General features: G+C 42.4%; 1 protein-coding gene across 2 annotated transcripts in view; it reads right to left on the bottom strand.

Moving 5' to 3' along the window:
* The window catches only part of LOC122559814 (kit ligand), a 164,758-nt gene that overhangs the window by 98,393 nt on the left and 53,203 nt on the right, over positions 1 to 13,162 (bottom strand). For both annotated transcript variants that reach the window (XM_043709896.2, XM_087997053.1), the window contains exon 2: positions 26 to 139. In XM_043709896.2, coding sequence (XP_043565831.2) covers positions 26 to 139 — 114 coding nt within the window. The remainder of the gene's footprint in view (positions 1 to 25; positions 140 to 13,162) is intronic.

The following is a 13,162-nucleotide window of genomic DNA, read 5'->3' as shown; positions in this document are numbered from 1 at the left end:
GAAATTTCTTGACTTGCCTACTCACCAATTCATCAATAAGCTTTATATCATCAGTCACTGGGTTGCCTGTTTTGCATATAGGTCCTCCAAATATGGTGGGCAGAAACAAGTGCAGGTAAATCACGCTGTTTATTAAATTCTGAAATGAAAGAAAATTGCAACAAGGTCAAAACTAAGTGAAAAGTTATAAGTGTTCAGGTACATATATTTTTGACCTTCACCATGAAGTGCTATGATGGCAAACATGGCTATTGAGCTTCATGAAATATGAGGGAGAGGCATAAGGCATAAGGTTAGTTTATTCTAACCGTTAGGAGAAAATAGGAATTTACAGGTCCTGCCAAGCTATCAAGAAATTTCTGTAACAAAACAAACAGCAACCTGTCAAGTTCCTAGGAATGACTATCCGTCCTGGACCACCGATGTTGATGCAATGGTCAAGAATGCCTCTTCTCCCTCAGGAGGCTCAGGAAATTTGGCATGTCCATACGGACTCTCACCAACCTTTTTAGATGCACCATAGAAAGCATTCCATCTGAATGCATCACGGCTGGATACGGCAACTGCTCTGCCCAGGACCGTAAGAAAATACAGAGAGTTGTGAACACGGCCCAGTCCATTATGCAAGCCAACTTTCCATTCACTGGCTCCATCTACACTTCTCGCTGTCTTGGAAAGGTAGCCAACATCAAAGACATCTGGTTATAATCTCTTCCAACCTCTTCTGTCAAGCGGAAGATACAAAAGCTTAAAAACATGTACCAATTGGTACAAGAACAACTTCTTTCCCGCTGTTATTATATTTTTGAGTGGACCTCTCAAATTTCAAATCTAATGTTAATCTTGCTTTTTGTGCAGCTTCTTTGCAGCTATAACTGTATGTTCCTTGCTGTGTTGAATCATCCTATCATCTTTGTATGGCATGTTCTGCCTGTACTGCACACAAAGCAAAACATTTCACTGTACTTAGGTACATGTGACAATAATAAATCAAATCAAATCAGCAACCTTTAGTTTATATGAGACCCATTAGCCTCTAATATACCTCGTGATGTGTTAATTTGGAACAATTGTTTTGTGCTGGTGCATTGAGGAGTTTATATATAGCAGAGTTAGATGCACACAGTCCCTTGTGTAAATTCAGCAGCTGGTGGGTAGGTCAGATAGAGCGCTACAGTGCAACACATTTGACCTTGCGCTAATGCACTGAAACTTGCTACAGCTCCCTTCTTGGCCATACTGGCTTTTTCTCCCCACCATTACACCACTCTAAGGAGCTTCATCCATCTTGATCACCTGTCAAACAGCTCACATATTATTGGAAGGTGGAAGAGGTACAATCCCATCCCTAACCCCCATTTGCACTGCAGAGGTTGATTAAGACTGCCACTTTCTCAAAATAAATGAAAGTGGGCAACAAATATTTCCTCAGCCAGTGATGTCCACATTCCATATGCACAAGAATAAACTAAAGCAATTTAAGCGACCACTTCAACTCTAGTCATGGCTTTGATCCTGTTTAAGTAGAATGAGATTCAAGTCTTCTGTCTTTCAACTTAATGTGGTATTGCTACAGGAAGTCTTCCCTAATAGCAGTAAAAACAAACACTATTTTGCAACTTATGATATGCATTAGCTATACTTGCAAAATGCATAGGAAATAGATCATCACATCTACATTTACCTACATCAGACATGGTTATGTTCACAGAAACAACTTGAACTTAAATAGCACCTTAACCACAGTAAATTTCTGAAGGTGGTTTTCAAGAATGCTATCAGACAAATACTTGACATCATTTCACATCAGGAGATATTAAAACAAGTGACCAAAAGCTTGGTCAATGTGATACGTTTTATGTACATGCAAACTCTCACCAAATTGCACCATTTGCTACTCTAGTTAAGAATTGTTTCTTGCTCACCCTGATCTTTGGCACCTAACAGCTCACTCCGTACAGAAAATTTAACTGCAATCAATATGTTTCATTTATTTAGATGTCCCTGGCATTTGCTTCCAATTCCTATCAGCTTGGAGGGTGGGTGCAAGAAGCATTCCCTCAGTGTTGTTATTTCTGCTGAGTCAACAAAGTTCTTCCCAAATCTCAGCAGTAATATGTCCACTACTCCTGCTTCGTCACCATCCTCTCACCCTAACCCACAATTCCTAGGTCCAGCACTCAAATGTTGCTTAGCAACAATGATAGCAAATGTGTTCATAAAATGCTCTTTAATACCCAAGGTATTTCCCCAATGCAAAGTCTGATACTGAGTCACATAAAGAAGTGCGCAAAAACATGGTCAAAGCTTTGAGAAGGGTTGTAAAGGATAAAAGAGAGCTGGAGAAAGTTTTTCACGGGAATTCCAGTGCTTAGGACTTCAGCAGATGCATGCAAGCCATTAATTGTTGAAACAATTAAAATTGAGGATGAAACGAAGGTCAGGCCTAGCATAACAAAAACCCTATTTCACATTTTTATTGGTGACCACCCTAAGGTTGATAAACCCCTAATCAATACAGACAGGCAAGTCATCATTTGAGGCTAATTGCGAAACAATTATTTGCGGCTAATAGACGGACACTGCTCACATTTCCTGTCATTAAGCTCTATCTTAATCAGTAGTGTTTTATGATACTGTAGCTTGTTGTAAGAACATGACTCACATTAAGTGGGCTATCCTGGGATTTACAGCTGGCTGTTCCATCTCCCTCCAGAATATTGTTCCCATGATCATGCACTTTATCATTTTGGAAAGCAAACATAGGCTCTGGTTCAAATATTTTCCACTCTTGGTTTTGAGCCATCTTTTGATTTGGAGTGGATGTCAACAGCTTTGCAAAGGAACAAGCCACACAGAAGAATAATTAATTTAACCCATATATGAGCAGATAATTCCTTTTAAATAAGAAACCCTTGACTCATTTAAAAGATGTCTGGATATATACACCTCAAGTGCCTTAACCTGCAGGGCTACAGACCAAACGCTGGAGACTAGAATGAGGCTTAGCATCTCTTGTATTGACTGGCTCAGACAGAAGGGCAAAGTGGCTGCTTTCTGCGCCATAAGCTTTCCACGATTCTACACCAACAAAATTCATCATGAAGAAGGAACTATAACCACAATATGTGTTTGTCTTCTATCTTTGAATGTTCATATTGCTGAGTATATCTACAGTTCAGAAAAATACAATGACTAAAGCTAATGGAGGAATCAATTGTGTTAATTTAGACTGAAAATAATAGTGAAAAGCAAACAGTGGAAGGAATTCTTGAACTGTGTACACAATAAATTTCTTGACCAATCTGATTCCATCCCATTGAGGAAGAAAGCAGGATTGGATTGACATTGGGGCAATGGGGGGAGGGGGGCAAGTGCAGCATTTCTGAGCAGAGGAGCAATGGGGAACACTGACCATAAACATCACCAGTTAAGAATAGTTATGGAAACGGATAAGGGACAAGCAGTTGTGGATGTGAACTGGTCAAGTTGGTTTGTAATAAAAAGACAAAACTAATTGAACAAGTAAACTTCAAAGAAGAGATGGATCAGGCACAGTGAGCATGTATTCCCATGAGGGCAAAAGAAAAGTGGGGCATCCAAAGCTAAGGCTCACTGGATGACCAAAGAAACAGTGATTAAAATGAAATCAAAACTAGATATAAATGTCAAATATTAAAGGTCAGAATGCAGTGGAAGACTAAATAAGACAGGCCTGCGGTGACTGTAATGAGGTCAGCCAGCTGGACATCTTAGAATATACATTCCCTGATTGGACCAGATTAACATCCCCAATCAGGGAGCCCTGGTTGACATAAAAAGGTTGAGAGTCAGGGATACTGACATTCTGGTTCCTGATTCTGTATGAGTCATAGTCATAGTGTCATAGAGATGTACAGCACGGAAAAAGACCCTTCGGTCCAACCTGTCCATGCCGACCAGATATCCCAACCCAATCTAGTCCCACCTGCCTGCACCCGGCCCATATCCCTCCAAACCCTTCCTATTCATATACCCATCCAAAGAACTTTGTTGACTCAGCAGAAATAACAACACTGAGGGAATGCTTCTTGCACCCACCCTCCAAATGTTGCAATGGTACCAGCCTCCACCACTTCCTCTGGCAGCTCATTCCACTATGGTCAAGGCTGCTCATGTGTAAATGCAGAGTGACTTAGTGATGTGATTCCGATCTCAGAATTATTGCAATTGCTATAGCGAATTAAAGCAGCAAAAGATAAAGTGTGGCATAGATTAGAACTCAGATATCTTTTATAAACATTTATACAGCTTGATGTGCCTCATGCAACACTCTAGTACCTTGATAGCATTCAGGACAAAGCAGTCAACTTAATTGCTAACCCATCCACCACCTTTAATATTTACACATTTTGCTCATGATGTGCTGTGACAGCAGTATGTAGCATCTCCAGTAACTCAGCAAGGCTCCCTCAACAGTACCTTCCAAATATGCAATCATTATTCCTTTGTCCTTCTAGATGGTAGAGTCAAAGAGCGTGGCACTAGAAAAGCACAGCCGGTCAGGCAGCATCTGAAGACCAGACGTTTCAGGCATAAGCCCTTCATTAGGAATGTGGAGGGAAGAGGAGGTGGCTGAGAAATAGATAGAGATGGGGATAGGGCTGGGGTAGCTTGGAAGGTGATAGGTAGATGCAGGTAGGGACTGATGGTGATAGATCGGAGTGGAGGGTGGAACGGATAGGTGGGAAGGAAGATGGACAGGTAGGACAGTTCAAAAGGAAGGTGCCGAGTGGGAGAGTTGGATCTGGGATGAGGTGGGATAAGGGACGATGCGAAAACTGGTGAAATCGATGTTGATACCATGTAATTGGAGGATCCCAATGCAGAAGATGAGGCATTCTTCCTCCAGGTGTCAAATGGCTTGGATTTGGCAGTGGAGGCAGCCCAGGACTTGCACGTCTTTGGTGGAGTGTGAGAGGGAGTTGAAGTGTTCAGCCACTGGGCAGTGGGCTTGCTTCGTCCTTGTATCCCAGAGATGTTCTCTGAAACAGTGAGTTGGCATCCTGTCTCCCCAATGTAGAGGGGAGACCACATTGAGAGCAACAGATACAGTAGATGAGGTGCTTGGATGTGTAGAAAACTTTCTGCTGGATGTGGAAGGATCCTTTGGGGCCTTGGATGGAAGTGAGGAGGGAGGTGTGGGTGCAGGTTTTGCACCTCTTGCGACAGCAAGGGAAGGTGCTAGGTGGGATTGGTGGGGGGAGGCGTGGACCTAACGAGGGAGTGTGGAGGGAATGGTCTCTGCAAATGCTGTTAGGGGTGGGGAGGGAACTATATCTCTGGTGGTGGGCTCTGACTGTAAATGGTGGAGTATGATGTGCCGTATCTGGAGATTGGTGTGGTGGAAGGTGAGGACCAGAGGGGTTCTATCCTTGTTGCGGTTGGAGGTAGAGGTTTAAGGGGTAGAGGTATGGGAAGTGGAGGAGATGCGCTGGAGGACAGCATTGACCACGTGGGAGGGGGGAGGGGAAATTGTGTCCTTGAAGTAGGAGGCAATCTGGGATGTTCTGGAGTGGAATTCTCCTCCTGGGAGCAGATATGGCAGAGGCGGAGGAATTGCTCTGGGTCTGGGTGGGATGCATTTCAGACGATCAGTGTGGACTTGATGGGCTGCATGGGATTCAACGATTCTAAAAGGCAATCAACATTAAACTGGGCCAGTCAGCAATGCCCACACCCCATGCACAATTTAAAGAAAAGTGATTCAAGAAAGGGTCATTTAGATTATGGACCAAGGAGGAGGTTTTCTTGAGGAAACAGTGGCTATGGCTGAAGGACTAAAAAGCACTTCGTAGCTGTCTCACCAGAGCAGTGCAGAGAAGTGCCTGGGAGTTTTTGTGGGGTTCAATACTGGTTTGCTTACTTTTCAAGAACTCCAAGATTCCTCTGTTCATCCTCACTTCTCAGAATCCAAACAGTCATTACATGCTCATGAATCTTTACCTTCCTCAAACACACGAACTCACAATTCTCTGGATTAAATTCTATTTGTCATTTTCTGCCCATCTGACCAGTCCATTGACATCTTCCTGCAGTCTGGGGATTTCTTCCTCAATAATCAACCACACAGCTAGTTTTTATATCATCTGCAGATTTCTGAATCACATCCTCTGCAATTAATTCTGATTCATTGTTAGTTACCAAAAAAAAACAAGGTACCCAGTGGCAGCCTTCCAGTCACAAAATATGCATCAATCCTTACACTTTAATTCCAGCCAATGAGCCAATTTTGGATCTGTCTTGCCACATTCCTATTAGCTCCTAAAATCTTAGCTGTATAATGTGTCTGCCTTGTCAGTTATTGTCAAAAAACAGATAAATTCTATGTAGATTACATCAACCATTCTACACTAATTAGACTATTTGTTAACATCTCAAAAAATCCAAGCAAGTTCGTCAGACATAGCCTTTCTTAAATAAAACATTTATTGCATTTGACTAAACTATGCTTTTCCGAATTGTGATTCTGTGTCTCAGAATTTTTCCAATAATTTGCCACTACCGAGGTTAGGGTGACCTGTGGATATTTGGCATATCCTTTTCTCCTTCTCTGAATAATGGTACAATGGGAGGAGTGTCACTGTCCTCCATGCCTATGGCCAAGCTGATGGCCAGAGCCTGTTCTTTGCTTCCTTGTATTCCCCAGAAATCTGGAATGTATTTCTTCTGGGTCTGGTGATTTATCCATTTCCAAGAAAGCCAAACCACCTAATCACTCTCATAATACTTATTCATCCAATAATTCACACTCCTCCTCCCCAACTCACATATCAGCCCCATTCCAAAATCCAGGATGATTACTCACATAGCTCTCAGCCTCATGGATGTACCACAGCGATTCCAGCTATTGCTGAAGTTCTGAAACCCAGGATCCACTGACTTTGCTTCCTGAAGGGGCAGGACTATGAGGAATGCTATTGAATTCTCACGCACCACAGAATGTTCCAGAAGATGTGAGAAGCCCTGCCATGTCTTTATTTAATAGCGTGCTATCCAAATTTATAGTAGTCTGGACATCAACAATAAACTGGGCTTGATATAGTTTAAGAATATCCGATAGATTATTAAGGAAGTCTTAGAAATTTGTACAAAGTGCTATATTTTGATAAACATCTTTGAGGGGAAAAGCAGGGAAAAGCAGGGTCCCTGATTCTGTGAGGCAGCAGTGCTAACCACTGAGCCATGTGACCTGCTGAAGGCACTTCCACCAATGGCAGAACAATAAAAATCAGGTCATGTATGCAGACAGAATTGGGGGAGTGCAGATATACGGCTGGGCTGTGGGGGTTTGGAGGTGGTTACAGAGCTCGGGACGGTGAAGTGGGGAATGTGAGATATTGACATAATTTGAAAACAAGAAGCAGAATTTTAAAAGTGGTATGTTCGCAGACCAGGAACCAATGTCAATTATGGGTGATGGGAGAATGGGCATTGGGCTAAAAGCAGATGAGATTTGGATGACAGTCACAGAGATGTACAGCATGGAAACAGATCCTTCATCACTGTCTGCCTGTGACTCCACTTTCAACTAACTATGAACCTGCACCCCAAGGTCATTTTGTTTGGCACACTCCCCAGGACCTTACTTTTATGTGTATAAGTTCTGCCCTAATTTGCCTTTCCAAAATGGATTAGCAGAGGATAATAAACTTCTAATTTTTCAGTCAAATTAGAATTCAGCCATTTCGCAAAGTTTTTTACTCACAATTAAACTTTCCATTTCTATGAGACTTCTCTGAGGAATTTCCTTTCAAATCTGTCCAGCGCAGCCATTCTAACAAAGTTGTACCATCTTCTGATTAAGCTTTGAGGCGAGTGGTAATCATTCCTTTTTATCGACTGCTTGCTTGCCTTCAATGGTGGGACCCATTTCAAAATCTTCTTGTGAAATTTATTTACCTTGACTGGCAAAATTAAATGACAGTGCTGATTCTTCAGGGATCTTTTACTGCTCATTTTCATTAATTACTTCATTGGAAGGAGTGAAGAAAGTTTTGTCTCTGCAAAATTGCCAAAACACAACTCACTGAACTAAAACAAAGTGGTGCATTTTCATAGTGTTTCAGTTGTCAGCAGTGATGCAGAGTTACGGAGTGAAATAGTTATTAGCACACTGCATAAGCCACCAGGGATACACCGATACCAATGGAATGTGCAAGATTAAACATTGTCTCTTATGCTTATCTCTTCACTCACTGGGTGGCAAGCCTCTCACCTTATTTTGGTGGAAAGCCAAAAGCATTTTTGTGAATAATGAAAAGCAAGAATGAGGAAGTGTAAGCATTAACTTGAGAATTATAAATGATTCTACACTGCAATGACGTATGGAGTCAATGCAGCTAGAAACTCCCAACCTGGATCATTGATTGTGGGAAGGTTGGTGACAAAGAGGGATCAGGATCGGAAGACAGGTACAATTTGGTTCAACTTCTTACAAGGTCAAGTCACAATTCATCAAAGTTATTTTCAATCTTCTAGGCAAAAAAAAATAGTATTGTTGAGACTGAATGTAGAAGCAAACAATGTTTCTGAGGTCATTCCTGGCAGGGAGATTTGTTAGAGCTACTCAGGAGGGTTTAAACTAGTCTGGCAGGGGGGTGGGACCCTGAACAGTAATGAGACAAAGGAAAAGGTTGAGGCTGGTACAGAAGTCAAATAGAGCAAGTTAAATAGACAAGGCAGGAAAGAGTACGGCAGGAAATGACAGAAGACTGATTAATTAAACTGCATTTTTTTTCATTGCAAGAGGCCTAACAGGTAAGGCAGCTGAACTCAGGGCACGGATAGGAACATGGCATTGGGATATCATAGCAATTACAGAAACCTTGGTGAGGGAGGGACAGGACTGGCAGGAAGGTTAGAATGGGAAGCAAGCCCTGAGTTCATCTGTCTTACATGTCAGGCCTCTTGCATTGAAAAAAAATACTGTTTAACTCATCAGTCTTCCGTCATTCCCTGCCGTACTCTTTCCTGCCTTGTCTATTTAACTTCTGTACCAGCCTCAACCTTCTCCTTTGTCTCACTACTGTTCAGGGTCCCACCCCACTGCCAGACTAGTTTAAACCCTCCTGAGTACCTCTAGCAAGTCTCTCTACCAGGAATGACCCCAGGAAACTGCTTGCATCTACATTCAGTCTAAACAATACACGTGTTTGAGGAGGGAAAACATCACGGCAGTACTTGAGAGGATATTCCTGAGGGATCATCCAGTGAGACTATATGGGTGCATCTGAGAAATAAGAAGGGGATGATCATTTAGATGGGATTGTAATATAGGCCACCCAAATAGTCAGTGGAAAATTGAGGAGCAAGTATGTAGGGAGATAACAAATAGCTGTAAGAATAATAGGGTTGTAACAGTTGAGAAGTTTGACTTTCCAAACATAGACTGGGACTGTCATAGTGTTAAGGGCCTGGGTGAGGAGGAATTTGCTACGTGTATCCAGTAAAATTTCTCAATCAAAATGTAGATGGCTCTGCTAGAAAAGGGGCAAAATGTGAACTCCTCTTGGAGAATAAGGCAGGACAAGTGACTGAGGTGTAGGGGGGGAGCACTTTGGGACCAGTGGGTGACTATAATTCTATTAATATTAAATAATTATGGAAAAGGATAGTTTGATCCAGAAGTTGAATTTCCAACTTGGGACAAGGCCAATTTTAAATGTATTAGACAGAAACTTTCAAAAGTTGTTTGGTGGAGGCTGTTCACAGGTGAAGGAACGCCTGGCAAGTGGGAGGCTTTCAAAAATGAGATAACACGAATCCAGGGACAACACGTTCCTGTTAGTGTGAAGGGCAAAACTGACAGGAGTAAGGATCATTGGATCATTAGAGATATCGAGGCTCTCGTCAAGAGAAAGGAGGCACGTGTCAGGTATAGACAGTTGGGATCAAATGAATCCCTTGAGGAGTATTGGGGCTGTAGGAGTACACTTAAGAAGGAAACCAGCAGGGCAAAAAGGGGGCATGAGATCACTTTGGCAGATAGGATAAAGGAGAATCCAAAAAGATTCTACATGTATATTATGGCAAAAGAGTAACTAGGGAGAGAATAGAGCCCCTGAAAGGTCGACAAGATAATCTGTGTGTGGAGCTACAGGAGATGGGTAAGATCTTAAATGAATATTTCACGTCAGTATTTACCATGGAGAAAGGCATGGAAGCTAGGGAACTTAGTGAAGCAAATAGTGATGGCTTGAAAAGAATCAACATTACAGAAGAGGAAGTGCTGGAGGTCTTAAAATGCATAAAGGTAGCTAAATCCCTCCTGATCAAGTGTATCCCATGATATTATGGGAAGTTGCTGGGACCCTTGCTGTGATATTTGTATCACTGAGAGTCAGTTGAGATTCCAGAAAACTGGGGTGTGGCTAATGTTTTAACTTTATTTAAGAAAGGCTACAAGGAAAAGCCAGGGAACTAGACTGGTGAGCCTAATCTCAGCCATGGGTAACTTGTTGGAGGGCACTGAGAGACAAGATCTTTCTAAAGATCCTTTAGAAAGGCAAGGACTGATTAGGGATAGTCAGCATAGCTCTGTGCAAAGAAACTGTTTTTTGAAGAGTTGACCAAGAAGCTTATCTATGTCTCTCTGTAAACTACTACATCCTTTGTCACTATCCACAACTCTACCGACGTTAGTGTCACCTGCAAATTTACTAACCCATCCTTCTATGGCCTCATCCAGGTCATTTATAAAAATGACAAACAGCAGTGGACCCAAAAGAGATCCTTGCAGTACTCGACTTGTAACTGAACTCTAGGATGAACATTTCCCATCAACCACCACCCTCGGTCTTCTTTCAGCAAGCCAATTTCTGATCCAAACCGCTAAATCATCCTCAATCCCTTGCCTCTGTGCAATTGCATACCGTGGAGAACCTTATTAAACGCCTTACTGAAATCCATATACACCACATCAACTGTTTTATCCTGATCCAACTGTTTGGTCACCTTCTCGAAGAACTCAATAAGGTTTGTGAGGCACAACCTACCCTTCACAAAACCATGTTGACGATCCCTAATCAACTTATTTTTTTTCAAGTGATTATGAACCCTAGCTCTTATAACCCTTTCCAAAACTTTACACACAACTGAAGTAAGGCGCACAGCTCTTTAATTACCAGAGTTGTATCTACTCTCCTTGAACAAGGGAAAAACATTTGCTATCCCTCCAGTCTTCTAGTACTATTCCTGTAGACAATGATGACAAAGATCAATGCCAAAAGCTAGGCAATCTCTTCCCTGGCTTCCCAGAGAATCCTAGGATAAATCCTAGGGACTTATCTATTCTTACACTTTCCAGAACTGCTAACACCACCTCCTTGTGCACCTCAATCCCATCTAGTCCGTTAGCCTGTATCGCAGTATTCTCCTCGACCACATTGTCTTTTTCTGGCGTGAATACATGCATTTAGCACTTCCCCTATCTCCTCTGACTCCACGCACAACTTCCCACTAGTATGAGTTGAAAGTGTGGTGCTGGAAAAGCACAGTAGGTTAGGCAGCATCCGAGGAGCAGGAAAATCGACGTTTTGAGGAAAAGCCTTTCCCTGAAGCATCGATTTTCCTGCTCCTCAGATGCTCCCTGACCTGTTGTACCTTTCCAGCACCTGCAGTCCTCACTTTCGCCTAGTTGATTTTCCCACTAGTATACTTGATTGGCTCTAATCTTACTCTAGTCATTCTTTTATTCCTGATATACCTATAGAAAGCCTTAGGGTTTTCCTTGATCCTATCTGCCAATTATTTCTCATGTACCCTCCTGAATCTTCTTAGCTCTCTCTTTAGGTATTTCCTGGCCAACTTGTAACTCTCACGTACCCTAACTGAGCCATCACATCTCATCCTAACATAAACCTTCTTCTTCCTCTTGACAAAAGATTCAAATTCCTTAGTAAACCACGGCTCCCACGCTCGACAACTACCTCCCTGCCTGATAGGTACATATTTATTACCCACAGTAGCTGGTCCTTGAATAACCTCCACATTTCAACTGTGCCCATCCCCTGCAGTTTCCTTCCCCATCCTATGCATCCTAAATCTTGTCTAATCACATCATAATTGCCTTTCCCCCAGCTATAACTCTTGCCCTGTGGTATATACCTATCCCTTTCCATTGCTAAAGTAAACATAGCTGAATTGTGGTCACTACCACCAAAGTGTTCACCTCCCTCCAAATCTACCACCTGGTCGGATTCATTACCCAGTACCAAATCTGATGTGGCCTCGCCTCTTGTTGGCCTGTCTACATATTTGTGTCAGGAAACCCTCCTGCACATATTGGACAAAAACTGACCCATCTAAAAGTACTTAAACTATAGCATTCCCAGTCAATATTTGGAAAGTTAAAGGCCCCCATAACAAATACCCTGTCACTCTCACTCCTATCAAGAATCATCTTTGTATCCTGTCCTCTACATCTGTGGAACTATTTGGAGGGCTATAGAAAACTCCCAACAGGGTGACCTCTCCTTTCCTGTTTCTAACCTCAGCCCATACTACCTCAGTTGACGAGTCCCCAAACATCCTTTCTGCAACTGTAATACAGTGCCACACCACTCCCCCTTTTACCATCTTCTCTGTTCTTACTGAAACATCTAAATCCCGGAACCTGCAATAACCATTTCTGACCCTGCTCTACCCATGTCTCTGAAATGGCCACAACATCGAAATCCCAGGTACCAACCCATGCTGCAAGTTCACCCACCTTATTCTGGATCCACTTGGTTTCAAGTGTGTCTACTTCAACACCAACTTCTTGCTTGCCAGTGCCTTGTTGCGATCTTGAAATCTTAGTTCTGACTTCACTACTCTCAACCTCCAGTATACTCAAACTACAATATCGATTCCCATCCCCCTACTCAATTAGTTTAAACTCACCTGAAAAGCATTAGCAAAATTTTCCCACCAGGATATTCGTACCCCTCTGGTTCAGGTGAAAACCATATTGTTTGTAGAGGTCCCACCTACCCCAGAACGAGCCCCAATTATCCAGGAATCAAAAACCCTCCCTCCTGTTCATCTCCTCATCTTGCTAGCATGTGGCACAGGCAACAAACCAAAGACAACAACTCTGTTTGTTCTAGCTCTAAGCACCTTAGCTCCCTGAGTTTCTGCC

Source organism: Chiloscyllium plagiosum, unplaced genomic scaffold (assembly GCF_037043375.1).
Source record: "Chiloscyllium plagiosum isolate Xiang-an unplaced genomic scaffold, Cpla_swu_hap1 HiC_scaffold_19, whole genome shotgun sequence".
Classification (NCBI taxonomy): domain Eukaryota; kingdom Metazoa; phylum Chordata; class Chondrichthyes; order Orectolobiformes; family Hemiscylliidae; genus Chiloscyllium; species Chiloscyllium plagiosum.
This window is presented reverse-complemented; position numbering and strand designations above follow the sequence as displayed.